This window comes from Lissotriton helveticus, chromosome 8 (assembly GCF_964261635.1).
Source record: "Lissotriton helveticus chromosome 8, aLisHel1.1, whole genome shotgun sequence".
In the NCBI taxonomy this organism is placed as follows: Eukaryota; Metazoa; Chordata; class Amphibia; order Caudata; family Salamandridae; genus Lissotriton; species Lissotriton helveticus.
Genome location: NC_136069.1, coordinates 1,655,819,510 through 1,655,847,507, shown reverse-complemented (window position 1 = coordinate 1,655,847,507; position 27,998 = coordinate 1,655,819,510). Strand labels below are relative to the sequence as shown.

The 27,998-nt window shown below is 48.0% G+C and overlaps 1 protein-coding gene across 1 annotated transcript in view; it reads right to left on the bottom strand.

Moving 5' to 3' along the window:
* The window catches only part of DCHS1 (dachsous cadherin-related 1), a 277,728-nt gene that overhangs the window by 20,415 nt on the left and 229,315 nt on the right, over positions 1-27,998 (bottom strand). Inside the window, exons 10-16 of the mRNA XM_078658722.1 lie at positions 14,479-14,718; positions 14,210-14,335; positions 11,467-11,676; positions 8,184-9,047; positions 7,356-7,469; positions 5,618-5,829; positions 7-161 (exon numbers count right to left, since the gene is read on the bottom strand). Coding sequence (XP_078514848.1) covers positions 7-161; positions 5,618-5,829; positions 7,356-7,469; positions 8,184-9,047; positions 11,467-11,676; positions 14,210-14,335; positions 14,479-14,718 — 1,921 coding nt within the window. The remainder of the gene's footprint in view (positions 1-6; positions 162-5,617; positions 5,830-7,355; positions 7,470-8,183; positions 9,048-11,466; positions 11,677-14,209; positions 14,336-14,478; positions 14,719-27,998) is intronic.

The following is a 27,998-nucleotide window of genomic DNA, read 5'->3' as shown; positions in this document are numbered from 1 at the left end:
GCTCACCTAGTGCGTGACCAGATCTCTCTGTCCAAGATGGCTGCCGTGGTGATGGTCCCCGTCTGAGGGTCAATGTTGAAGAGCCCTTTCATGGGTTGAGACTGCTCGATGGCATACGTCACCTGGCCATTCTGTCCTTGGTCAACATCATCAGCTAGCACCTGATAAAAAAGGAAGACAAACAAGATGGTGAAGGGGAAGTGTGACCCAAAAGGTGGCCATGACACAACTGTAACCCTGCTGCTTGGCTCGACTCATACATGTGACTCACCCAGCCCAGCCCCTTATGCAAACCAAAGTCAGAACCTGATAGTTGCCTTCACTGTTAAACTTCCTCTGGCCGGATGGCTACCAGCTGCCAAGGCAGGAAGGTCAGTCATCATTTCTCCCCTAAATCTTCATTTTCACTCATCATCACGGAAAGAAATCTCACATCTTTCCCATGCATGTGCATGGCAAACTCTGGGCTTCCTTTTCAGAACATCATCCTTATATATCACTAATATTATTATACCGTTTCTTATGATTAAGATTATCTCTACTTTATGTATGCGTGGTGGCTTGGTATCAGGATGACCAGTAATGTAGGGTGGTACTTCTGAGGCCAGTACTACAGAATATCTCCAATACCACCCTCATGGTTACTGGCCATCATGAGTTGCTTTTTGGCGTGGAATGGGCATAATGCGCAAGTCCCAGTATTACCAGCTCCATTACCGCATGTGATTCCAAAATTCCGAGCCCATTTCTGCAAACATTTTCCAAATGCATTTTGAAAAGCAATAGAAGACATGTGTAATCCATGCACCTCATCTCTTTTCTCCCCATGAATATTAGATTTAGTTTTCATGCATGCGGTGCCAACTTAACCACAAATTAGCTGGGCATGTTCCAATAAACTGATCAAGGTAACTCTCTGCCTGCCATGGTAAGGACCGGTAAACCTTGAAAGAACCTGCTGGGAGGGGCCAGGCAGGGGCGGCTCCTCCGCAAAGGCGGGGGAACGTTGCCCCACTAAGTAAAAAAAGAAAATGATAATAACGCAATGTTATAAACGGTACGTTATTATCATTTTCTTCTTGGAACCAGCCAGGTTGGGGCGGGGATGGGTTTGCCTCGGAAAAGGATTGAGCCCTGCTGCACTTAAATGTGCATGGCAGTTTGGTGGGCCGTCTTGGGCCAGCCACTTTGCATGTTCTCCACCCAGACCGCATTTGAGCCTGGGTGGAGAACATGTCCCACTTCCTATGGCCCCATCTGAGCGCCGCACCATGATGCTCAGATCAATCACAACGCTGCCTTAGGAGCGCTGTGATTGGTCAGGGGATTCTGGGTGCTTCCTGTTCCTGCACTGGAGGAGGCGAGGCGGTAGCTGGCGATCAGCGTCAATAAGGTAAATCTTTTTTATCTCCAAACCTCTACTCATCCCCTGCCCCCGCGCCAACGTTCCTAACTCGCTGCCACTGGGGCCAGGTAGGAGTGAAGAGAAGGGAGCTGTAGCGGTTGGAGGATTACAGAAAGTGGTGGTGGGTGGGTGTTACAGTTTGTGCCAATGTTTACAACCTGGTTGGAGCAAAGTGTCTGCCGAACCTGGAATTAGGAGATAATGAAGATACAAGGGGCAGATTTATCAGCACTTTGCGTCGGTGCAAAGTCACCAAAAATTATGCAAACAGTGCAAAGCATTCTTTTGTTGATTTGTTTATTAGTCCTACGTAGTCCGTATGGGTGTATGTCTGCAAGTTTGTCAATTTCCAGTTTGAAGGAAAAGGTGGAGTCAAGTGTGAGAGACATTTCAAGGAATTCCATGTCACTGGGACTGAGTATTAGAAAGTGGGCGGGCTCCTGGCGGTCAGTGGCCTTGAGACAGTTCCCAGGCACTGCATGTCAGCAGCTGATAGATAAGGATAGAGTTAAATGTTGTAGGAACACTTGTGGCCTGGGACACTCAGGAAAATCACCAGTTCTCCCAGTTTCTCCATATATATAGACTCTTAAAGGGACAATGGACCCTATGGTTACCTGTGGCACCATCACTGCACGCAGCACACGTTCCTACTCAGGTGACGCTTGAGTTTAATCCCAGGAAAAGTTCTGCTGTGGCTCTTCCTGTACTGCGCATGGTAGCGGCACATCAACCATTTTCACTTCATCTAATGCTTGTTGCGAACTGTCCATGACACTTTCTTAAATCCTCAGGTTTGCTGTACAGCGCTGCCTGACAAGGCTTCCAGCCCATGCTTGCCCACAGCAACCAACGCCAGCTGCAGTAACAGCCCAACACCAGGTCCAGGGTTCATTGTCAGTTCATAAACCAATAGGACTTCAGTCGGTGATGAGGTGTCGCGACAACGTGGACCAATGGTAACTAACGTAAGTGGCCGCAGTTCCCTACCTTCGCCCCGTCTCCTACTTGAACAATGGTCTTCAGCACAGATGGGTTTTGAGGATTGAATATGCTACTTACCAGTATGCATCTGTTCTTGGCATGTAGGGATGCTAACATTCATATCTTTAGCATAGATCGCCGCCTAGTGTTGGGTCCGGATGACTGCACATTGTTGTCCTGGAAGAGTCTTCGAAGTATCACGAGATAGGTGGCTCCTCCCCTGGACTACAGTGCGCATGGGCATCGGCTCCATCCCCAGATTGGTTTTTTCCGCCATTGGGTTCAGATGTGATTTCGACGCCTCCTTGTCGGAATCGGAAACTTACTTCCTTAAGGCCAAAAGGCCTTCGGTATTCGCGTCGGTATTGTTTGCGAACGGTCCCGAGCATCAAAAGGGGTCATTCTGAGTGGGAGCCTCTGAAGTATTACAGATATGTTACCATCCACACTCGGCGACGAGAGCATCCTTCCTTCTAAGCCTGCAATGGTCAACGAAAGAACCAAGCACGATTTCCTGACTACCCCTGATGGTTCTGATTTTTGACACCTATCCCACATGCCCAAGTCCAGGACGACACCTTCCAGCTCTGAGTTAATGTGCACAAGTGCCCTACGACTCCGCAAATAATCACTTTATCGTGGACACTACAGTGGGTTGGGGGGCTTGTCCGTCAACATGAGGGTTGGATGCCATGCGTCTTGTCTGAGGTTGGCATGTCTGGCGTGTGGCTCTGAGCCGGGGCACAAGGTCCCCGGGAGCTGGCTCCACCTTGTGCCCTAGGGGATTGCAGCTTCTGTTGATCAAGGGCCAGTAGTGTTGGTGTAGGAAGGACACAGTGGCAGGAGTAGACACCTACTAACAGATACACAGATAGAGTTTAAAATAAAAGTTGCACTATCCCAGCATACTTCGCTGTACAGTGGGGCAGGGCCATGCAAACACAGCTTGATGCCATGACTCTCAGGCACCCCACAGTGGAACATGTGCGTCAACGCGAGCATATGTTGATTGGAGGAGTTGTGCCAAACATCCAGTTTCAGGAGTCGAAGGAGCTGTGTCGCCCTGCAGCCATGCCCTTTGTCACTCACAGATTAGGAGAAAACAAGAGGGGGGACCCACCAAGAGAATAAGACTAGAGCGAGCTGAGCCCCTTGGATAGGAAGTGCATCCCTCCCTCTGGAAGAGAGTAGACATCTTGTAAACAGATGTCAGATACCAGCAGAGAGATTACCAGGCATCTGTTAATAAGTAACCAGCATGAAAATATGTTTTAAGATTTATATATTATCAACACTGCAAGACACATCACTCATGTGATTGACAAGTCTGATCACAAGTGAGAAATGTCATATCCAGTACAAACAGAGACAAGATCCTTTAAACAAGTCACCTGAAGCCCAGTCTGAAATGCACCCTCGTGCCACGGGAGGCAGTGCTCCTATGACTGATCATCTACTGCCCAGAGTCAGTATCCGACCTGACACCGTGAGAGCCATCACTCATGGCAGGGCTCACAGCATGGAAGCCGCGTGAGATGTCTCTTCTAATACCATCAAAGGCATCTCTCAGAATATTGAAAATCTCATAACAAGTCTGTGGTGACACTGGAGACACCACCCACAGCTTAAAACAACCTGAAAACCAGCTTGAGAGGTGATATCCTATCCCACCAGACCAGACATGAGCATTCGACCCACCAGACAAGACATGAACATTCGACCCACAAGACAAGACATGAGCATACGACCCATCAGTTTAGAGACGGCAACCTACTGCCATAGATCTTATAAAGAGCGAGAGAGCGTAACGCACACGCCATAAGGCCACTCATGCAATCGATTAAGTAAAGAAGGGATGTTTCTTCTACTGCTAGTACCATCACACGTAATAAAGTTCAACGGTCATGAGAACCCTCAGCTTCTCTCCAGCCCTCACAGACCCTCTAAGGAGAAGGTGTCCATTAATGGTCCTGGTTCTGACTGGAGACACTACTTGCAGTAAAGTTCTTTATCCGCTCCCTTCTTCCCATAATCCCCAACTACTCCTCGCTCATCTTGTTGCCTGTGTACCAGCGTGTTACAGATTGTAAGTATGAACCTATAGAAGGATTGAGGCTCCGAAGTCAGAGGAAGGGGAGCACCATGCTCTCCCGCATGGTCGTTTGTCAGTGTGTCGTTATCGGAAATATAGTCTGACATAAATACTGTGTTCTAAATATTGTTAAAAAAATGGTGTTGCAGTTGGTGTCCATGTTCTATTATTTTCTCTGAATTGGTGATATTTTTGTAAATTATGCTGAGAATGATATTTTGGTAGCAGACCCTCTTGGTCTGATGAAACGTACCTGACTCAAAACCATCCCATTCTTTTAGGGTACATCACGGTGTGACTGTGCCCTCGTGTTCTATTAAGAGACACATGGCACAATGCTACCAAGACCTCCAGAGCTAGACTGGACTTCTTGCATCGCACCCTACATAAATGTGCATAAATTCACGCCACACCATTTGACAATATATGCACCATTCATGCCATCCCATCCTACCCAAAAAAGCCTACATCCATGCCATCCCACTCTACCAAACAAGATATTTTTCCATGCCATCCCTTACTACCAATATAGGCATTACTCCATGTTATGCAGCCTTACCAAGAGATGGACGAGTAGGCACCACTCTATTTTACTGAGATACACATCACGACAGGCAACGCAGCCCTCCCAATAAATACATGTTAACCCTTGTGAGGGGACCCATCTGAGGAAACGTCCTGCTTTCTACTACCCGCTGTGACCCATCTGAGGAAACGTCCTGCATTCTACTGCCCGCTGCTCCCACCCGAGCCAGTATCCATCACCTAACCAGCTGGTTACCAGCACCTTCTGGTACAATCCTCTGTTTCCCTTTGTCCTGTCCTCCCCTTGTATCCCTACCTCTTGCCCTTTTCACCTTCCCCTCCAGCACCCCTGCAGCCAAGTGGCATGTCTATAACTAGGCCATCTCCATAAGCTCACCTCTCCACTTCACCAAGTGCCACATTTCCACCCTTACTAAACCCCCATTTAGTTGCTCACTCCTCCTCTGAGCTCTACCTCCCGAGTTTGTGTCCTTATTTTCCACTCAATTGCCTCTCTTCTGTGGCTTTGGTCTACCTTTGCACTCTGCAAGTCACTCACATGCATACACAGCACCATGGCGTCTCCTAGTACTCATTCAGTAAGCTCTTACCTGTATGACGGGCAAGCCATAGCCCTGAGCCTCCCAGATAAAGGCCACATAATTCTGCAGCTGGAACCGGGGCAGGTTGTCGTTTATGTCCTGCAGGTTTAGGCGAAGCGCCATGAAGCCTAAAGATGCAGCCGTCTCTGCCTGGATGACCAAACGGAGCTTGGGCGTTGACTCGAAATCCAACCTTTCGGAGCTCTGTATGGAGATGTCCCCTGGTAAGATGAAGAGACCCAATATGTGTTAGTGAAAGATTGGCTCTGCGGGAGCCATACAGCCATAAATGTCCAACTCCTAGAAGAATTAGAAAGATTCTAACCTGGAACACCTCCTCCAGTTCACATCCCTAGAAGAAACCACACACAATCATGCCTGAGCAAGCAATGGTTTCATCCCATATCACAAAAGAAAAAATGGAGACTTTATAGGACAAGCATATTTTATGTTTCATGTTCTATTGAGAAGTAAATTGTTTCCTTCAAAAAGCAGGCGCCTCTTCCAGAACTGAGCCACTGGCACCAAACCACTCTCCTTAAGCAAGAACCTCTTCCAGATCTGAGCCAGGGGTATCAGAACTCTCTAAAGGAGCCAGCCCCTCTTTCAGATGTTAGTTTTAGAAGCCCGCTCTACAAGAGCATGCACCTCTTACAGACCTGAGTCCGTGGTACCCGGCTTTGCTACTTGCGCAAGCATCTGTTCACGAGCTTAGTTTGTAGCACCAGACTTGTCTACGTAAGGAAGTGTCTCTTCCAGAGATCATTGACCTGAATCAAAGCAGTCTGTTAACATTCTCACAATTTTTTTTAAATTAAACATATCAAATAGTTTTCAGAAAGGGTGGGTGACCAATGTCTTTGTTAGTGAGGGGTTATATTGGTTAGTGATCAGATAGAGCCTGTTTAGACCCTATTATGGCTCTATAAGTGTGCACAGATGTGATTGGCTCTGCCATTTGTTCCATTCTATGGAGTTGTTACGCATTGCTTGTCTTCAGGTGGGTGTTATTTTTCAGCAACATCTTTACCCATAACATGGCTTTACTGGTGTGTTATTTCTCTAGGGGCATTCTAGGTTTTTAGATTTAAATAACATTCTTCAAAGTAGTTGATATTTAGAGTATTGATCAGAAAGAGATGTGTTGGTGGAACATGATGGATGTACCACTGAGATGACAAACGCTTTGCCCACTAGATGGTTAAGAGTTGTGTTGTCCCCATGGTGGTACCATTGGTTGAGTCGAATGTAGACGGCTATTGTGGGGCGATGTATGCGTATAGTTTCATCCGTAGGTTACACTGAGGTGGCAAGCACTTGGACAGTTTCATGGATTATGGCATCCCTTCAACGACCTCAAGTATGTTGATGAATGATATCACTGACAATGCTTGGGGCACAACCATACCTTTCAAAAGATTGATTGCCCTCAGCGCTACTCGTAATAACGACTCACTGGGTAATATAATCTTACACTTGGAATGCTTTTTCACTACATTTAGTTTTCTTAAATTAGAAAAAGATTTGTACTGATAATCAGTGTTACATTCTACGATAAAGATGTTGATCTAAGTGGGTAGGGAAACCTTTTTCAACCACATTGAACCTGGACAGTTTCTACGGTCTTTGCTAGTACCATTGTGCGCTTCTGCAACCGTAGTTCAGTAGCCATCATGTCTCCTTTATCCATCCTATAAACCTTGATGGCATCAGACCCCACCCTTCCCAGCATCCCTTGCTACTGCACCTGTGTTGGGTTGTATAACAAACGCCTCGTCCTCGTTGCCGCTGATAATACTGTAGGTAATTCGCCCAGACGAACCAGCCACATGGACGGCTTTGATGCTCAGGACGGCGGTGCCTGTGGGAGGAGAAAGTAGGAATGGTCACAAATACAGTCTTTTTCACAGGATACAGGGCATAATTTCTCCAATGCTATCTGCACTAATCGTCCAACACGAGGCCATCTGATCTTTGTACTTGCTATCAGTGGTACTTACTGTTGTCGGTACGGTGGCTAGTTCGTATCATCGAAGAGAGGAAAGGCTACAAGCAGCCAAAGGCATTGTAGAATATTTATTTTACTGGACCAGCAGCAACTGGGCTGCTACAAAATTCTCCTCTGTGCTCAGACTCTTTTTACCTTCATCCATCAGAGCCAAAATACCATTGCTTCCCTTTTATCGCTGCCCTTTCTGGGTCTCGAACAAATACCCTCTGGCCACACTTGTCCCCAGAGAGTAACCCATTGCTCCAATCCTCACTAAAGTTTTGGAATGATAATGTTCTCCTAACTACTTGACTTTGAGTATCCGGTTATCCAACATTCAGAAGTGGGCGACTGTTTCCTCCCACTTGATCCCCAATAACAGACTGCCACCATCTTTATTCAGAGACTTTGGCTCCACGGTTGGCGTTGTTACCCTGTTAACATTCACAATCTGTTATCATGGCAAACAAACTGACTCCATCCTTGCCCCTTTAGTCCCAGCAGCTAGACTAACAATCCCTTCAGCTCCCCTCTTATAGCTCTTTGTAGCTTCGACAAAAAAGAGAAATTACATGCTCTTCTTACCTGGAGCGGCGTTCTCCGGTAAGGCCACTTCTCTAGTACTGCGGGGAAAGCGTACTCCCCGGTAGGTCTCTTCCAGAAGATATATCACCACAACCCCTGTGGTCGAGAGAGCTGGTGAACCAAGATCCGTGGCCACCACAAACAAGGTTCGCTCCCTTTGGTTCTTGGACGCCAGCGGCTCCGTCACCTGAATCTCCCCCGTGTAGGAGTTGATGCTGAAGCCATTCACTAGCGTGGAGAAACGGTATAAAATGGAGGCATTAGCACCCGCATCTTTGTCTTCTGCCTTCATAGTGGCCACCACCTGCTTGAGAGGCGTGCTTCGGGACACATTGACGAAAAGAGGATTCTGGGTGAAAAAGGGGGCGTTGTCATTCACATCCCGTACATTTACCGTGATGCGAACACTAGCGCTCTTTGGATCGGAAGGGGCAGAATCCACCGCTTTAGCCAGGAAGCTGTATGCTGACCGCTTCTCACGGTCCAGCGGCAGTGCTGTGGTGATAAGACCCGTCTCAGGATCGATATGAAACATCCCTAGTGACTCATTGCCGAGGAAGTAAGAGATCTGCCCATTGGTTCCTTCGTCCTCGTCCACGGCTGAAAGCAGCAGGACAGAGTGCCCCACCGGAACGTCCTCTGGCACGTCCAGTGTGTAAGAGGCCTCAGAAAAAGCCGGACTGTTGTCGTTGAGGTCCAGGATGCGGATGGTGAGAGGGATAGTCACACTACGCTGCGGGCTCCCTTGGTCTCTGGCGACCACCATGAGCGAGTACTCTGCTGTGACTTCGCGATCCAGATTCCTGGCTGTCGCAAGGGTACCCAACGCCGAGTCCAGAATAAAGTCATGACTTGGATCTCCCGCTGTAAAAAACAAAACAAAGATATGAATACATCTGTCCTGTTCAAATAAGCCCATTCTTTAATATCTGTACATTGTTAAATATGTTAAGATTATAATTCTTAAATATTGTGCAATTAAATGTGTCCTGATTGTCATTGTCATTGTACTACCAAGCGCTACAGTAATTGCATTTAAATGTTGACCAGAACAGCTATTAAGCAACTTAAAAATGCATTATTGACCTTGTCGTCTGTCAACAGCACTATATAAAGCCTTTAAGTCTGGTGAATTAACTAACATTATTGACAAACTAAGCGCTTAATTAAATGTACCTTATTACTTAACTCAATAAATAACGTCAATTAGAAAGAAGGTCTCTTGAGGTCTGAATAGGAGACCTAAGATAGCGCTGCAGGTGCACTATCACACAGAGAAAGTTACTTGACCGGTGAATGCAGGTGCTTATCTGCAATCTTTTTTGTTTGCAAAGTTTTTATTATGATTCCTAGTGGTTTCCCATGGGTTTCTAGGAGAATGACATGCAAATCCCTGTTGGAGGAGTTCAAATGCTCTATGCGAGAATTCTTGCAGGACAAGTCTTACATGAGTTATAAGACAAGAAATGCCTATGTGACTTGTCATCTAGATTAGAGCCCTCTAGGAAATTAGCATCAAAACAGTTTCTAATATTCCACTTACCTATAGGAAACTCATGAGATGATTTTGTATAAAAAGACTGTCACATTCCAATGTCACCCCAACAATTACCAGTTAAATAAAAATGGAGGAAGATCACAATCATTTCCTTCCAGATATTGAAATTTAGGGTATTCCCAGGGCAGAGGAACACAGAGCAGCACAACAATGGGGCCATGAGTCCACCAGACAGATCAATTTCGGTCCGATTCACGAAGCCATTCTATTCCATAATCTTATGTTTATAGCTGAAAATCACTTCATAAAGTATCCACAAACAGATACCTTGCATGCATAAATGTATTTACTACTGTGTAATTGCATGCCGCCGCTGCATACGATTACAATGTAGTAAAAACCACACAACGAAGAGGAAGGGAGTATATCAAGGCGTGGTTTGCCTTGAGAGTTTATGGACATTTACAAACTCCTTGCCGACCCTTTCCACTCTGGAAGTGGACTGGGATTTACTGTAGCACTAGGTGGAGTACAACTTTCACTGTATGAAGGGGAACAAAGACCCCCAATCTACTTGGGGGTGTATGAGATATGGGGACTTCCATGGAACCTTTGACAGACACAGTTTTCCAGGCCTACTGCTGACGGTGTTTGAGAATAGGAACACATAGTAAATCTGTACCCGTTTGCAGTACTAACACAAGTGCATGTTTGTCCCCGTTTATTATGAGGTGGGCCTGATACATTCTAGGCTTCAGAGCGTGTTTTTGGATGAAAAAAAAACGTATGACCTACTGTGCTGCTATTTTTTTGCCAACTGGTTGCTTGTTTGGTTGGATTTACATTAGAATCTGTTGTGGGCATGCATGTACCAGTCCAAAGGCAGCTGATGCCCCTCTAAAACCCAAATCCATCCCCTCTGAGCCAGTTATGTTTTTATGCACATATCCCCACAGAGAATGATGACTCTGCTAGGTTTGGGAACTGAGTTTGTGCCACACCTGAACAAGAATTGCACTGTACTCGATGGTAGGCAAGGACCACCAGACCTCTTTAGTTCAGTTCTTCCCCTGCCCGATCCAGAGCATAGACCTTTCCTCCAGCCTGCTCCAGAGCAGGGAGCTTTTCCTCTGTCCCTTCCAGAGCATAGACATTTTCCCTGTCCCTTCCAGAGTATGGATATTTTCCCTGTCCCTTCCAGAGCATAGACCTTTCCCCTGACCCTTCCAGAGCATAGCCCCTTCCCCCCTTCCAGAGCATAGACCTTTTTCCTGTCCCTTCCAAAGCATAGACCTTTTCCCCTGCCCTTCCAGAGCACAGACCTTTTCCCTTGCCCCTTCCAGAGCTTATACCTTTTCCCCTGCCCCTTGCAGAGCATAGACCTTTTCCCTGTCCCTTCCAGAGTATAGAGCTTTTCCCTGTCCCTTCCAAAGCATAGACCTTTTCCCTGTCCCTTCCAGAGCATAGACCTTTTCCCTGTCCCTTACAGAGCATAGACCTTTTCCCCTTCCCCTTTCAGAGCATAGACCTTTTCCCTGTCCCTTCAAAAGCATAAACCTTTTCCCCTGCCCCTTCCAGAGCATAGACCTTTTCCCTGTCCCTTCCAAAGCATAGACCTTTTCCCTGTCCCTTCCAGAGCATAGACCTTTTCCCCTGACCCTTCCAGAGCATAGACCTTTTCCCTGTCCCTTCCAAGGCATAGGCCTTTCCCCTGCTCCTTCCACAGCATGGACCTTGTGCAGTAACACAGAATGGTCCTTCTCCCTGTGAAATCCTTTTCCTCACCGATGATGTGGTACTCCACGCGTCCATTCTCGCCGGCATCAGAATCGGTGGCCCTCAGCGTCAGCAGCACGACCCGGCCCTGGTTTTCTGGCACCTCCAGGTAGCCTGAATCTCCTTGAAATGCCGGGGTGTGGTCGTTCTCGTCGCCCACTGTGACCTTCACCGTAGCCTTGGCCATGTGGGGCGGGACTCCACCGTCCTTGGCATACACTAGAGGCAAACATGTGAGACTGTTAGATGGAAACAACCTTTGTCAGCAGGTGTTGACCAGGTACATACTTCAGCACAGGAAGAATGTGCGATGGAATAACCAACCACTCTGCTGCCCAACCTTGCAATACTGCCCTTCCAGAGTACCCATGTGCCCGGGTCACAAACATACCCGGGCAGACATATGACCAGTTCTGCAGTGGAACCAGGTGGTTAGATGTGAAGACACAAAAGACTACGTATACACAGCGGAATAATAAGAGGCGCTCTGCCCCTAGACACCACTATCAAATGATGCCATTCAGTAAACCAATCAACCTGTGAGACTCGAAGAGACTGAACCAGTTCCCAACTAGAACACTAGTGATTCCTTTCACTGATGGTTGGAGAACATGAGCAGCTGAGCGGGGGCAGGTGGGCCCAGTCAGTGGGCACAGGGTGATCTGACCATGAGGGCAGGAGTCGAGTCCTCTCTAACCATCCCTCTTGGCAATGCCAAAACTCAGTCCTTTCAGGGTTCACAAGAGCACAGCCAATCAGCAGTACTTTCTCTAGTCTCAGCAGTAGCGTGTTAGGTCAATAGTACTTTCTGTAGTCTCAGCAGTAGCGTGTTAGGTCAATAGTACTTTCTGTAGTCTCAGCAGTAGCGTGTTAGGTCAATAGTACTTTCTGTAGTCTCAGCAGTTCACTCTCTAGGTTCCGGGATACTCTCTATACAGAAGTAGTAGTACTTGGACAAGACTCAGCAGCACTGTCTCTAGCTCAGCACCCTCTCTAGTCTTAGGAGTACTTTGTCAAGGCTTGGGGTACTAGCGACCGTACTCTCAACACCCTCTCTAGTCCAAGCAGTACTTTGTCAAGGCTGGAGGGTACTGCCGTCAGTAGGCTCAGCACCCTCTCACGTCTCAGCAGTACTTTGTCAAGGCTTGGGGGTACTAACATCAGTAGGCTCAGCACTCTCTCTTGTCTCAGCAGTACTTTGTCAAGGCTTGGGGGTACCAGCGTCAGTAGGCTCAGCACCCTCTCTAGCCTCAGCAGTACTTTGTCAAGGCTTGTGGGTACTAGCATCAGTTGGCTCAGCACCCTCTCACGTCTCAGCAGTACTTTGTCAAGGCTGGAGGGTACTGCCGTCAGTAGGCTCAGCACCCTCTCTAGTCTAAGCAGTAGTTTGTCAAGGCTGGAGGGTACTGCCGTCAGTAGGCTCAGCACCCTCTCTAGTCTAAGCAGTAGTTTGTCAAGGCTGGAGGGTACTGCCGTCAGTAGGCTCAGCACCCTCTCTAGTCTAAGCAGTAGTTTGTCAAGGCTGGAGGGTACTGCCGTCAGTAGGCTCAGCACCCTCTCTAGTCTAAGCAGTAGTTTGTCAAGGCTTGGGGGGTACCAGCGTCAGTAGGCTCAGCACCCTCTCTAGCCTCAGCAGTACTTTGTCAAGGCTTGTGGGTACTAGCATCAGTTGGCTCAGCACCCTCTCACGTCTCAGCAGTACTTTATCATGGCTTGGGGATACTAGCGTCAGTAGGCTCAGCACCCTCCCTAGTCTCAGCTGTACTTTGTCAAGGCTTGGGGGTACTAACATCAGTAGGCTCAGCACTCTCTCCTGTCTCAGCAGTACTTTGTCAAGGCTTGGGGGTACTAGCATCAGTAGGCTCTAGTCTCACTAGTACTTAGTCATGGCTTGTGGGTACTAGCATCAGTAGGGTCAGCACTCTCTCTAGTCTCAGCAGTATGTTGCTCAGGGTCATAGCTAGTCTAAATGCAGGTTCAGCACTAGTCTCTTCCAAGGCACAGGAAGGGTCCAGAGTTTTTTGTTTAATCCCAGCCAGTAGGATACAGCCAGAAGCTCCTTGCCAAGCACTTTCCTTAAAGGAATTAAATGAACACATGTATTCATTTTTGTGCAAACTTTATTTCCTGGCATCAGATGAACTACGCATATCAGGCAGCTTACCATCCCTTGGCAATTCATTGGGTGGTTCTATGGGTGCGTTAAAAGAGCGGCATCTCTGGCTGAGGCCTAAAGGGAGCCGACATCCTGCATTCATTGTATCCTCATGACTTAGGTCCGGATTTAGAATTTGGCAGATTGGATGTTTCCTCACAACCGTGGCGGAGTATCCCATCAGCCAAGTGACGGAGTGCCCCATCCGTCGAGTGATGAAGTATCCCATCCACTGAGTGACAGAGTACCACATCCGCCAAGTGACGGAATATCCCATAAACAGACTCACTCACTTGCTAAGCAAAAATTACATATGTTAACTATGTCTAGTGGGATTTTTTTAAATCCTAAATATTTTATCTGCAATATCTATTACTTAAGGCAACAGTAAATCTGCTCCAAGTAGTTTTGCATTATAACACATCTACTGTCAGGTGTATGGGGTGTGCCTCACGAGGGCTCGGTTATTTCCAAGCCCTCTCTCACTCGGCCTCATGTGTGGGACATGAGTGCACGTGGTGTACAGACTTCCAACACAGTCCCCCCTTGCATCCATTACGTGCTAGCACCCACCACCCACCCACACAAAGCCAGTACCTGTGATGATATAGTGCTCCCTCATCTCTCTGTCCAACGAGCGAGTTGTGGTGACCACCCCGGTGACAGGATCAATCCTAAATCCGTCCTCGGAGAGGGCGCTGTAGCTCACAGCACCATTGGAGCCTATGGAAGGAAGCAGAAACACATCAGGACTTTTGGTCTAAGTTTACCTTTGTAAATCAGGCCCAATGATACTCTGAGCCGAAGTGAGAGCGCATGAATCCACAATAGTTTAATGATTCCGAGCATGAGTCCGCCCTGCTTACCCGAATCCCTGTCCGTCGCCACCACCGCCAGCACCGTGGTGCCGGCGGGCTGGTTCTCCATGACCACGACCTCGTAGTCGCTCTTCTCAAAGGCTGGTGCCTCATCGTTGACATCGATGATGAGGATGGAGAGCGCCTGCGTGCTGGTCCTGCGTGGATTACCGTGGTCCGTGGCTACCACGGTCAGGTTGTACTGGTCCTGCTCCTCGCGGTCCAGGCCCTTCACAATCGCCAAGGAACCTGAGGGATACAGGACAAGAAACCATACTGAAGCAAAAAGGGTCTCAGGCTTTCAAACAAGGCAAAGATGGAGAAACAAGTGTCAGCAATGCTTGAGCAGAACAAATGTAGACATTAAATTAGGAGACAGACACAGAGACATAAAGGAGGAAGACCCTCAGGGCTGGAGCCCCAAGGAGCTGTCAGTGGCCTTCCCGGGCCACTCCGGAGCCACCAGGCTGCTTTGCCACACCCTCGAAGATAGAGATGGTCCCTCTGACTATTGTTCGATCCAACCAAATCCAAGGGATGGAGATCCATCTGAGCGCTGCAATCTCTCGCCGTCGCGGTTTTTGGGCAGGGGTTTGTCATCAGCGCCATGAAGTGGCGGCCTGTCACAAGCTGGCACTTTACTAGAAAATTCCCAAAATAAGGCAAAGCCCAGGAGTGCAAGGAAGAGATGGAAACTACATGAGCTAGGCTAGGTACAAAGTGTGACAGGAAGAATGAAGACAGCCACAAACAAGAGAAGACAAGCAAGGTAGCAAAGGAGGCTGGTTGAAGGGAAAACAACAGCAAAAAAAAACAGTGGCACAACGCAAAAAAGAGTGGCACAACGCAAAAAACAGTGGCACAACGCAAAAAACAGTGGCACGACGCCAGCAGAGGCTAACAGTAACCTTTTGTGGATATGCAGGAAGACACCAGCATCTGAATTCACCACTGGGGACAGGAATAAGCAACACACCCACCAATGGAACCTACCAAGTACCGCAGAACAAGAGCAGCACCAGGGCTGGAGCCTCCATCCAACATGGCGACCCGGATAGCCCTGTGTTCATGCGCATGACGCGTCAACGCCTACCGCCTAATGCAGTCTCTCAATAGGTGCTCAACCCCACAGCTCACCCAATCAGTATCCAGAAGGTGTGTCTCTTTCTTCTAGGATCGGTTGTGCTAATTTAATCGTTTTTGCTTTATTTATAGCAATAGTAGCAATTATTAACACATTTTATATTTTTAGAAACCCCTAACTGTGCATTAAATCACTTACCAACTAATTGTTCTGGACAGTTTTACACTCTCCCATCACATTACCTTCGGCTGGAACAGCTTTCAGCTCAACAAATCTTCTCAAACAGCAGGGGGGAGGCCTGTGTCCCCCCCTCTCACATGAGACCAGATGTCCGCGAGTAGTTGTGGTTTATATTTCTGTTTTCAACTTCTGAAAAACTGTTGTTTCTCAAGAAAAGCTGTTTATAATGCTTTTCTACTTTCTGCGTCGATATCAGAATATGAGATCTTAAAATCCTCTCCCCACGTGCGCCACAGGGGGGTAAGTTTGAGGAAACTCCGAGCTCGCGCCATGGACATGTATGGGAAACACAGAATGTTGTAATAGTAAAAACAAAACGCCATGTTCCTCCCCAAATTAAACAAAACAGTATTAATAAACACGTACAGTGGATTACAAATTGGATTTTAGGCATGGCTCCAAGGCCCGGGGGGCACAGACAGGCGTGGGGTGCAATAGTGACAGAGATGAGACAGAACGGAAAGAGGCACTAACACAAATTGTTTCACTGTGTGCAGGTGCCTCGCCTGTCTGGGAGAGTAGTAGATGTTCTTACAGCCTGGCAGTGTGCCCACCTGCTGCCCTGGTGCCAGCTCATCTTGTTTGATTAACTGGGCCTGAGGGATTGCACTGTTGGATTAGTGGTACAGCCCACCTGCAGTCCCCCCATACTGAGGGTTATTAGTGTGCCCGGAAGAAAGCAGCAGGTGCAGGTAAGTGCAGACCACAGTTACCGAGTCTGTGCGCCTCTTCACAGTGTGTCCATGCGCGCCTTGGCCCACAGGGCGGGATCCAAAATGGACGACGCAATGTGCTTCCTGAGGAAGAGTTTACCTCCGTATCGTACAGAGAGGAGAGCGCCACACTGTGGCAGTCCTGCCAAGGGCACAGGACACTCCCAAGAATGGCTTCTCAGGTGCCCACACCTCTCCAAGAAGGGCATGATGCGGGCCAGTGCTGCACAAGAACACCACCCGCAGGATGAGAGTGAGGGCAGCCCCCTCTGATAACAGTTGTGCACAGCGGTTCTTTTCTCTTTGATTGGAGCGGTGATTTGGGGGGCGGGAGTAGAGAAACCCCCCGAGGAGCTTTATACATCAGCCCTCTACCCCTCCCCGGATCTCCATAGTAATGCAGCCACTACTCCTGCCTACTCTGCTCCCACTGGAAAAGCACACAAAAGAAAAACTTGGATACTCTTTCAAAGAAATACTTGGCAAATGTAACAGTTTGCTGAACCCTGACCTGAAGACGGCGTTTCTGTTTTATCCCAGGCTCTTTCACCCACGCCTCGCGGTACCCGCTCCGCGGGTCCCGCTTCGCTGCTTACCTGCCTGACTCTGCGGTGGTTCCTGTATCTAGCTGCTCCTGTGGGGTTCTGAGAGGCGGTGAGGCGGCAGGGCTGCGAGCGCGACCCGGGACTCGCTTTCCCAGGAGTCCCTGGGTCTCCGGCCGAGTCACCTGGCCCCGCTCTCCCTGACCGCCCCGCCCCAGCTGCCCAGGTGAAAAGGAGAGAAGGGAATTTTGCCTGTGGAACACTCCTTTGCTGAACCCTGACCTGAAGACGGCGTTTCTGTTTTATCCCAGGCTCTTTCACCCACGCCTCGCGGTACCCGCTCCGCGGGTCCCGCTTCGCTGCTTACCTGCCTGACTCTGCGGTGGTTCCTGTATCTAGCTGCTCCTGTGGGGTTCTGAGAGGCGGTGAGGCGGCAGGGCTGCGAGCGCGACCCGGGACTCGCTTTCCCAGGAGTCCCTGGGTCTCCGGCCGAGTCACCTGGCCCCGCTCTCCCTGACCGCCCCGCCCCAGCTGCCCAGGTGAAAAGGAGAGAAGGGAATTTTGCCTGTGGAACACTCCTTTGCTGAACCCTGACCTGAAGACGGCGTTTCTGTTTTATCCCAGGCTCTTTCACCCACGCCTCGCGGTACCCGCTCCGCGGGTCCCGCTTCGCTGCTTACCTGCCTGACTCTGCGGTGGTTCCTGTATCTAGCTGCTCCTGTGGGGTTCTGAGAGGCGGTGAGGCGGCAGGGCTGGTTCCTGTATCTAGCTGCTCCTGTGCTGAACCCTGACCTGAAGACTGCGGTGGTTCCTGTATCTAGCTGCTCCTGTGGGGTTCTGAGAGGCGGTGAGGCGGCAGGGCTGGTTCCTGTATCTAGCTGCTCCTGTGCTGAACCCTGACCTGAAGACGGCGTTTCTGTTTTATCCCAGGCTCTTTCACCCACGCCTCGCGGTACCCGCTCCGCGGGTCCCGCTTCGCTGCTTACCTGCCTGACTCTGCGGTGGTTCCTGTATCTAGCTGCTCCTGTGGGGTTCTGAGAGGCGGTGAGGCGGCAGGGCTGCGAGCGCGACCCGGGACTCGCTTTCCCAGGAGTCCCTGGGTCTCCGGCCGAGTCACCTGGTCCCGCTCTCCCTGACCGCCCCGCCCCAGCTGCCCAGGTGAAAAGGAGAGAAGGGAATTTTGCCTGTGGAACACTCCTTTGCTGAACCCTGACCTGAAGACGGCGTTTCTGTTTTATCCCAGGCTCTTTCACCCACGCCTCGCGGTACCCGCTCCGCGGGTCCCGCTTCGCTGCTTACCTGTCTGACTCTGCGGTGGTTCCTGTATCTAGCTGCTCCTGTGGGGTTCTGAGAGGCGGTGAGGCGGCAGGGCTGGTTCCTGTATCTAGCTGCTCCTGTGCTGAACCCTGACCTGAAGACTGCGGTGGTTCCTGTATCTAGCTGCTCCTGTGGGGTTCTGAGAGGCGGTGAGGCGGCAGGGCTGGTTCCTGTATCTAGCTGCTCCTGTGCTGAACCCTGACCTGAAGACGGCGTTTCTGTTTTATCCCAGGCTCTTTCACCCACGCCTCGCGGTACCCGCTCCGCGGGTCCCGCTTCGCTGCTTACCTGCCTGACTCTGCGGTGGTTCCTGTATCTAGCTGCTCCTGTGGGGTTCTGAGAGGCGGTGAGGCGGCAGGGCTGCGAGCGCGACCCGGGACTCGCTTTCCCAGGAGTCCCTGGGTCTCCGGCCGAGTCACCTGGCCCCGCTCTCCCTGACCGCCCCGCCCCACCCCGCCCTATAGGTTTGGGACTATAAATTTGGAAGCACCTCGCTGCGCGGGAGCGCGCGGGAGCGCCCGGGGCTAAGCCCGGGCAAAGGGCGGGCCCTCTGTGGCCCTCCGTGGCCTGCAGTGCCTGGTCTGGGCGCACCCTATTTAGTACTTTGTATTATAGCCTCGTATTTATTGCTACAGTTATTTCCTGATTGAAGTTATTTGGGGTTATTTTTTCTCTGGGTAGCCCATTTGTTTGCCTTGTGTTCTCTGTTATCCTTGGGACATCTGTTGTGCTATTTTAGTATTTTCTGTTTTTCCTATTTATATATCCTGCTAGAGATGTCCACACGTAAAACTAGGAGCCAGAGAGCTGGAAACGTTAAAACTAAAAAAGTAATTGGTACCTTAGATAATTTTATTTCCCGAACAAACTCTTTGATAGACCAGGGCATTTCTTTAATGGAAAGGAGGGTATCATTGGATCTTGCACACGCAAAAAGATCTTCACTGGGCAACATTGCAATGATACATTCACCGCCGCAAAGTATGACTAATCTTGTTGTTACCTCTGCTGGGAATCCAGATAATGATACTATTCCCGCTAATTGCCAATCACTATCTCTTACTAACGCCCCCGCTATGACTACACTACCCCCTAATATTCCCCATGCTCCCGTGACAGTTAATCATGATGTTATTGATTCATCAATGACGGTTGGGTCCGACACTATTATGTCAACTTCAAATGTCGTGAACCCAACCAATTTTCCTATAGACAATTCCGCTATAACTTTTCAAGGGTCTATGGGTTCTAATTCCGGGGGGGACAATATAGGTGCGGCGACAGTAAATGATGGGATTCTCCAGACACCCATTGATTATATTGAGTCTGACCCTTTAGATTCCACCCCTCATTTATTATCCCTAGGGGTTCCAGGCGATATAACCCATGATAGCAGCCTGGCAAGTATTCTGGATACTAGCGGAAGCAATGATTCATCAACTAATTCAGGAGACGGGCTTGACTCCTTAATGGAGTCTATGTCCAGTTTATTAAAATCCCTGCTTTCGCCTCTGGAGAATAGGCTCTCTAATATAGAACATCAATTAGCTACTATTCTTGCGTTACAAGATCCTAGGCTGACTACCCCTGGCCCCCCTATTCCGGTGGTCTCACCGCCTGTTACTAATACTGGGATTGTTGTTTCCAATCAAACTATGGGAAGCATACCGGCTCCCACAATTATCCCTCCAGCTTCCTCTTTACCGGCAACTAACACAGTGAATAATATTAAACCCTCCACTGCTACATGTTCGAGTGCAGCGAATAGAAATGTAGTTAGCAAAAAGATCCCTAAAAACCCAGCTCCCATTATTCCCCAGTCACAGCCCAGAAAAACCACTCTGCGACGTAACATCAATCTACCACCAGATGCTTGTCCGTATGTGGTTGTTCTGACAGGGATTCCTGAGCTGCCGATGTCCACCTCTGAGCCTTTTTGGGCGATTAAAAATAAAATATGCCACTGGCTCGACAAAAATTACCCTCCACCACCCAACCTAAACAAGAACATACTTATGGTAGAACGGGCACCATGGGTAGGTGGGAAGAAGAAAAGTATAAAGGGTGATTGTGTCGCTATCACGTTTGAGGACCCACGACTGGTAGAATTTATTTGTTCTACTCCTCCCTGTGATAGCAAGTCTGTGGTGTCAGCCAAGCCCCTGTCCTTTTTTTATATGCAAGATGGCTATGAGGATGCTAGATGGAGTTGGATGAGGCCTGCTAGGAAAGGAATGGGTAGAGGTGGAACACACCAGAATCTGCAACAATGGGGAATGCCTGTAGAGGAAGGATGGAACTTAGTCGACAGGAGGAGGGGGCACCAGTGGAAGGGGGAAAGACAGTTCAATGGAGAAGGGTGGGGCCCACAACTCAATTACCCCTTATTCCCATGTTATAATCGATTTAGTGGGCTGGAAGAAGTGGATTGACCACCATCCCAGTGTATTGAAGATGACAGGGACTGTGGGGTACCTTCTCCCGTAGAGTGTGATTCTATTGTTGCTAAAAGAGAGGAAGTCCCTGTCCAGGATAGTATTATTCCAGATCCCTTGTCAGGGGGTGTTGATACTCAGGCCGCCCTGGATACATCTATGCGGTACTCCTCACCTGTTAAAATTTTGTCCTGGAACATAGCTGGCTTAAAGAAAAACTTGCCCGATCCGGAATGGAATAATTTTGTAGAAGATTTCCATATCTGTATGTTTCAGGAAACGTGGTGTTTAGAGCCAGAACATAAACAGGGCTATTCTACATTCTTTGTCCCTGCTACGCAGTCTGGGAGGGGGCGCCCATCGGGGGGCTTAATTATATGGATCAGGATAGCTTTGAACTGTAAGACTACTGTTAATTATGTCCCCTGTAAGGATATTCTCCATATAACTGTTAAAAGGCAGTCAGCCAGGAATGCTTTTGAAATTTTTTGTGTTTATGCCAGGGGGCTCCCAGGGGGACAACTGTCTCCAACATTGGAGCTGTTAGACAACAGGCTTTCAGCCCTCCCCTCTAAATCCTCAGTATTAGTGGGAGGTGATTTTAATTGTACATTTGAGCCTCTTGATGAGGATGAATTCTTGGGCTCTTTTAACAAGTTAGGAAACCAGTCAATTCCATCCTTATCTTTGGCCCCAATTAAGAAGTGGTCGGCTCGAGCCATTCAGTTGAATGCCCTGGTGTCTGCATATGATCTATGTGCCTTAAATGGCCGCACTACATCTGATCGCATGGGCGCCATGACCTTCAATCGAATTGGCTGCCCGTCTAGGATTGACTACATCCTTTTGGATGTATGGTCATGGGCCAATCTGGTTGATATGGAGGTCAGACAGAGGATTGATAGCGACCATAATCCCCTCTGCATGGGTATGTTCTGGGGAGAAAATATTGGTGAGGAGGTCCAAAATGAGTTGATTACTAAAGACCTAGTCCCTTCTAACTGTAATCGTAGGATTAAATGGGATGTGGTTAGGTGTAATGAGGAGACACTAGAGAATATCAGGGTTCTAGTTTCGGCTGCTTCATCCGCCCTGGTGCCAATGAATCAAATTTCATCTCAGCATCAGGGGTCAGTGCTGGCAACTAAGTATAAAGACCTAATAGGGGAGATCAGTATGTTTTTTTCGAAAAAAAAACAAGGGATTCCACTAGTTAAAATGCATGGAAAAAAGGGGAACCCCTGGTATACTGCCTCCTGTAGAGGGAAAAGAAAAGAAATCTCGCTAGCTATTAAAAACAAGGATGCCCCAGCCGCTAGACTAGCTAGAAATGACTATCGCATTAGTATTAGGAAAGCTAAAAAAGATTGGGAAGAGGAACATTGGCAGGCTTTAAAAGAAGCGGCTCTTGGGAAAAATGCCATGGTTTTTTGGAAACTGATCAACGTCATCGATAGACGAGGCGCTGAGCCTATCCCAAACCATATAACTGAGTCCCAATGGTATTCCCACTTTTCGAATCTATACGGCGTAGGCTCCTTAGAAGCTGCGCCAGCATCCCCTTTAATAGGTACCAATTGTTTGGCCCATCAGTATGAGGACTCTATAGACGTATTGTTTTCGCCTCGTGAGGTACAGGAGGCTATCCTTAAAATAAAACCGGGTAAGGCACCTGGACCGGATGGAATACCGGGTGATTTGTTGAAGTCTAATCCATTGGTTTGGGCTGTTTTTATTGTAAATGTTTTGAACCTCATCCAGTTAGGCCAGCAAGTACCGGATTCATGGAAGGGTGCTGAAGTTGTTACTGTTTTTAAAAAGGGTGAAAGAGAGGACCCTGCCAACTACAGACCAATTAGTTTAATTGATGTTATTCAAAAAGTAGTTGGTAGGGTAATTGTAAATAGGATTGAGGGCTGGCTTATGGAAGAAAATATTTTGTCCCACTTCCAAGCTGGATTCAGAAGCAATGTTGGGGCCATTGATCAAGTTTTCAGATTTTGTGCAGTTTTTTGGAAAACAGTGTCAATAGCCAGAGGGAGCCTTTACCTGGCTTTTATTGACCTTAAAACTGCTTTTGACGTAATACCCCGTGCTAAACTTTGGAGTGTTCTACGGGATATGGGGTTCCCTTCCTATCTGCTAAATCTTATCATTAAACTCCATGAGGGCACTTATGCGAAGATACGATGGGGGGCACAGGGACAACTCACTAAGAGTATACCTGTTAATAGAGGGGTGCGGCAGGGATGTGTGATGGCCCCTACTTTATTCTCCCTTTTTATAAATGGGGTGGTGAAACATCTGAATGAGACAGCGGCCGACGCCCCCATTGTGGCCGGGGAGAAAACGCCATCCCTCCTCTTTGCCGATGACACCCTTCTCTTATCTAAAACCCCCACAGGCCTTCAAACCCTTCTTGATCAGTTTAGTGTTTTTTGTCAGGAACGGGGACTTACAATAAACACAACTAAAACTAAACTAATGGTTATGACCGCCAAGAAGAAATACAGGAATATCCATTTGTTCTTGAATGGATCTCCTTTAGAGGTGGTCGATGAGTTTGATTACCTGGGTGTTAGGATTAATAATCATTTGAAATGGGAACCCCATATATGTAAAATGGTTTTAAATCTTAAAAGGGTTTCCGGCACTATTTTAAAAAACCAACGTCTCTCTGTAAGTAGGCCAGTTGCACCTGCCTTATCAGTTTATGAGGGGAAAGCAATTGCCGCAGCTGTTTATGGCTCGGAACTGTGGGGCAACGAGAATACCAACGACCACGTCCGATCAGAGAATAAGTTTATGAGGGACTTGGTGTCGCTTCCATCCTCTACCCCACTCAAACCTTTATTCTTAGACCTAGGCAGAAAGTCTATTCGGGACTTCCTTCAGCTCCGTCCCCTTTTATATTGGGTCCGTTTGAGGAGGACCCCCGAATTAGGTAATTATGCCCTAGTGTTAGATGAAATGCTAAAATTAAATACTGCAGGCAAAATAAAGTGGCTAAATGCTTTAAAAAATCTTGTAATAAGCGTGGGTTTAAGCGACGCTTGGGTATCCCAATCACCTCCACCAAAACAAGTGGTGAAAAAATTATATTGGGATTGGATAGAGGCCAAGGCGCTACAGAACCCAAATTGGGGACATTTGACTGAGACTTTTTTGTCCCATAAATGCACCCAAAAATTGGAATTGTTTTTGGATTTTATTCAGATCCCTCGAGAAAGGACTTTATATCTTAAATTTAGACATGGAACATTGCCCCTCAAAACTGTTACATCTAGATGGAACAATAGGAGGGAAGAGGATACAATGTGTCCAGGTTGTATAAATCCCAAGGAATCATTGGGCCACTTTCTTTTTGCCTGTAAGGCATACATCCTACCTAGGAAGAAATGGTTGAAACCAGTGCTAAAGAATCTTGGTATTAGAGATTATAAATTAGCTTTGCGTATTCTTAGCTCTGACACCTCTTCCATGGTTGTTGTCTGTGGGGTTGCAAAGTTTTTATCATGTGCCTGGATTATTAGGACTAAGATTTTAAAAAATGCTCATCAAGTCAATTTTTCCACATAATTCTTAGATGTATTTTTGTAAATAATGAACTGCTTTTATAATTATGTTTGTATTGTATGTTTGTACTTTTTATGATACATGTGTCGAATAAAAGTATAATGACTTGACTTGACTTGTAACAGTTTTCCATTGGAAACGTGAACTACTGAGTGAGGGGGCAAATTAAAGACAAATGGAAACAACCTGAGTGATTCAGCGCGGGCACAGCCCGCAGGGCCCCATTAACATACGGGTCCTGGAGCCACACAGACCATGGGTGCTCAAGGCTTGTTTCCAGTCTGGTGAGGAGGAGCTATTTAGCAAGCCCTGGTGCAGAGCTGAAGGAAGCTTCAGGGATGGCTTTGGAGATGGTACAATCAAGAGATTACAAGTGGTTCCAGTGAGTGATCTTGAGAACGGCTTCTCCTTCCTTCCCTTGGATCTGGTACTGTAAATGTAAATGTAAGGTAAATGTGTTGGATTTGTAAAGCGCACAGCTGCCCGTGAGCGTCCCGGCGCTGAAGACCGCTGGGGAACCCGTCCTGGCTTTCCCTGTGTCCCTTCTGGGTATCTCCAAGGTGAAACCAGGCATCCCTGGTGTCTGTGGGGGGCCGTTGTAGAGATGAGGCAAGCTTAATGCCCAGAGTTGCCGAGTGTGATCCCTGGTTAGAGTAGGCACCGAGGCGAGAATTGCCGAGTCCGCTGACCCTAGGCCCACGACCCTGCCGCGTCGGGAATTGAACCCTGGTCCCGGGCTGTTCTCTGCTCCCGGGTCTGCTGCCTCTAACCAGTGAGCCACACCACTCCACAGTGAGTGGTGGCGGCTCAGGAGATGCTGCCACCTACCACAGTGTTTGCCGCCTCCTCTTCAGACGGTACCTGGCTTCAGCAGAACTTGTAGGATCCTGAGACATGACACTGGGCCTTGTAGGATGCAACAGTGTCACGTCAAGCTCTGTAAGATATAACCACCTTACATTGGGTTTTGTACATCGAGCAGTTTACGACACAGCACCCTTAACGCAGCCATCGTTATGTCGGGCTTTGAAGGGTACAACAACCTTACATCCTGCTGAGGATGATGCTGCAGCGTTATGTTGAGGCCTCTGTGATATGGCAGCCTTACACCACTCTTTGTTGGATAGAGCCTCTTTTTATCTGGCTTTTAGGACAAAACAACCTTAAATCAGGCTTTGTGCAAAGCAGCAGCCTTACAATGGGCCTTGTATGACAGGACAGCCTTGCACCAGACTTTCAATGATAGGGCAGCGTTATGTCAAGCTCTGTAAGATTAACAACCACACATTGGATCTGGGAAGATATAACAACCACACATTGGATCTGGGAAGATATAACAACCTCACATTGGGTCTGGGAAGATATAACAACCTCACATTGGATCTGGGAAGATATAACAACCACACATTGGGTCTGGGAAGATATAACAACCACACATTGGATCTGGGAAGATATAACAACCACACATTGGGTCTGGGAAGATATAACAACCACACATTGGATCTGGGAAGATATAACAACCACACATTGGGTCTGGGAAGATATAACAACCACACATTGGATCTGGGAAGATATAACAACCACACATTGGATCTGGGAAGATATAACAACCACACATTGGATCTGGGAAGATATAACAACCACACATTGGGTCTGGGAAGATATAACAACCACACATTGGATCTGGGAAGATATAACAACCTTACATCATGACTAGTACGATACTGCAGGTTTCATTCAGCCTTCCACAATAGACAGCCTTACTCTGAGATATGGTGGATACAACAGTGTTACACCGGGCTCTGTAGGATATAACAACCTTATAGCATGTCCTGTATAATATGGTAGCCTTACATTGGATCTTGTAGGATATAACACCCTTATATCATGTATAGTATGATACTGCAGGCTTACACTCAGCTTTCCGCGATAGACAGCCTTCGTCTGGGCTATGGTGGATACAACAGCTTTATGCCGGGCTCAGTAGGATATAACAACCTTATATTGGTTCTTATATAATATGGCAGCCTTACATTGGGTCTACTGTAGCCCTACACACTGCATTTTAGGATAATGCAGCCCTACTTAGGGCAGTGGTGGATTCAACAGCATTACGCCGTGCGCTGTGGGATACAACAGTGTGAATATATGGCTTTCTACTATGCTTCAGTCTCAGCTAGAGGTTCGGAGGGTAAAATAAGCCTTTAAATACTGATTTGCGGAGCGCAGGGCTGGTTCTGAGAACATTATTTCTGCGCTTACTGAAAATATCTACTTTTTGAAGTCGAACGGTGTCTAGCTGTGCCCTCCATAATATTGTTGGGCAGATTCCAGGTTCTTTAAATGGGGGTGTGCGTGTCACCAGTGCCCGCAGCTGTGCAGCCTAGCTTCGAGCAGGATGTCGTTGCAGTCGATGAGCGGGCATCTAAACTCGATACTGCAGGGCAGGGAGGAGTAGGGACCAGTGCGCCCCAACCCTGGTGCAAAGACTGCCTTGACACCATGCAACACACAGGCATCACCCACAAACGCCCACGCAGAGGAACTTCAGTTGCAAAAATGGTGAAAACCACTGCTTAATTTGAGCCTGTGGATTCCAGTGCCTGGCACCAGCACTTAATTGTGAACGCTAGCGTCTGTGATGGTCTGCCACAAGGTGGCGCCCTCATGCTAATTTAGAGAGGACCACAACAACAGTTAATTATTAATTCAATGTAGATTGAAAATGACTATTACATGCTGATCAGGTCATTCTTATAGCTTTGGGGGCCTGAATTGTCATACTTGTATGAGTGTGATGGTTACTGGTTGCAGGCGCGCAACACCCATTTGGACTCACCGGGCTTCAGCCCCCCCCGTCGTGTGTGGCAGCCCGGGGTGATACAGATCCCGGGCACACACACAGACACACCCGAACGTTTCACAGGTCTTTAAAAGACCATGTGAATGTTCATTAGGCCCTGCTGTTGTTTCACCCCTTGTTGGAGGCACTGCAGCTCCACTCTGCCTACTGATTAAAGGTCCAGCCCCCCCCCCCCGAAATTTTTTCTTAGCCCCCCCACCCCGAAATGTGGCTCTAGTTGCGCCTCTGACTGGTTGTGTTGGCTCAGTGGACTAATGCATCCACTGCAGGGGCCTGTGTTTGACCTCATGGTCACAGGTTCAAATCCCAGCAGGTCCACTCAGCCTTTCATCCATTTGAGATTGATAAAATGAGTACCATTGAGTTGGGTAGCAATAAACATCTTTTATTCAGCGCCTTGAGACCCCCGAGGGATAAGTGCGCTTTACAAATACAAGTGTTATGTTATATTGATACTATGATTGGGAACAGTGGCAGGGGCAATGCATGCTGCAAACTGCAGGGGCCTCCAGGCGAGAGCCCCGGCACTTATGTTTATACAAGTTAAGCACTGAAACTGTACAACCAGTGGGTCAAACTCAGAACTCAGCCTGACTCCGCAATAAATAAATAAATATACAATTGTCTTTTTTCGTCTAACATTTGTATTGCATTTTTTGGATTGATTTGCATTTTATAATTGCTCGTAATGGACTTTGATAACTACATAACGGACACAATTCACAAAACAGGGCGAACTGCAAGCAGAAGGCAAACTGC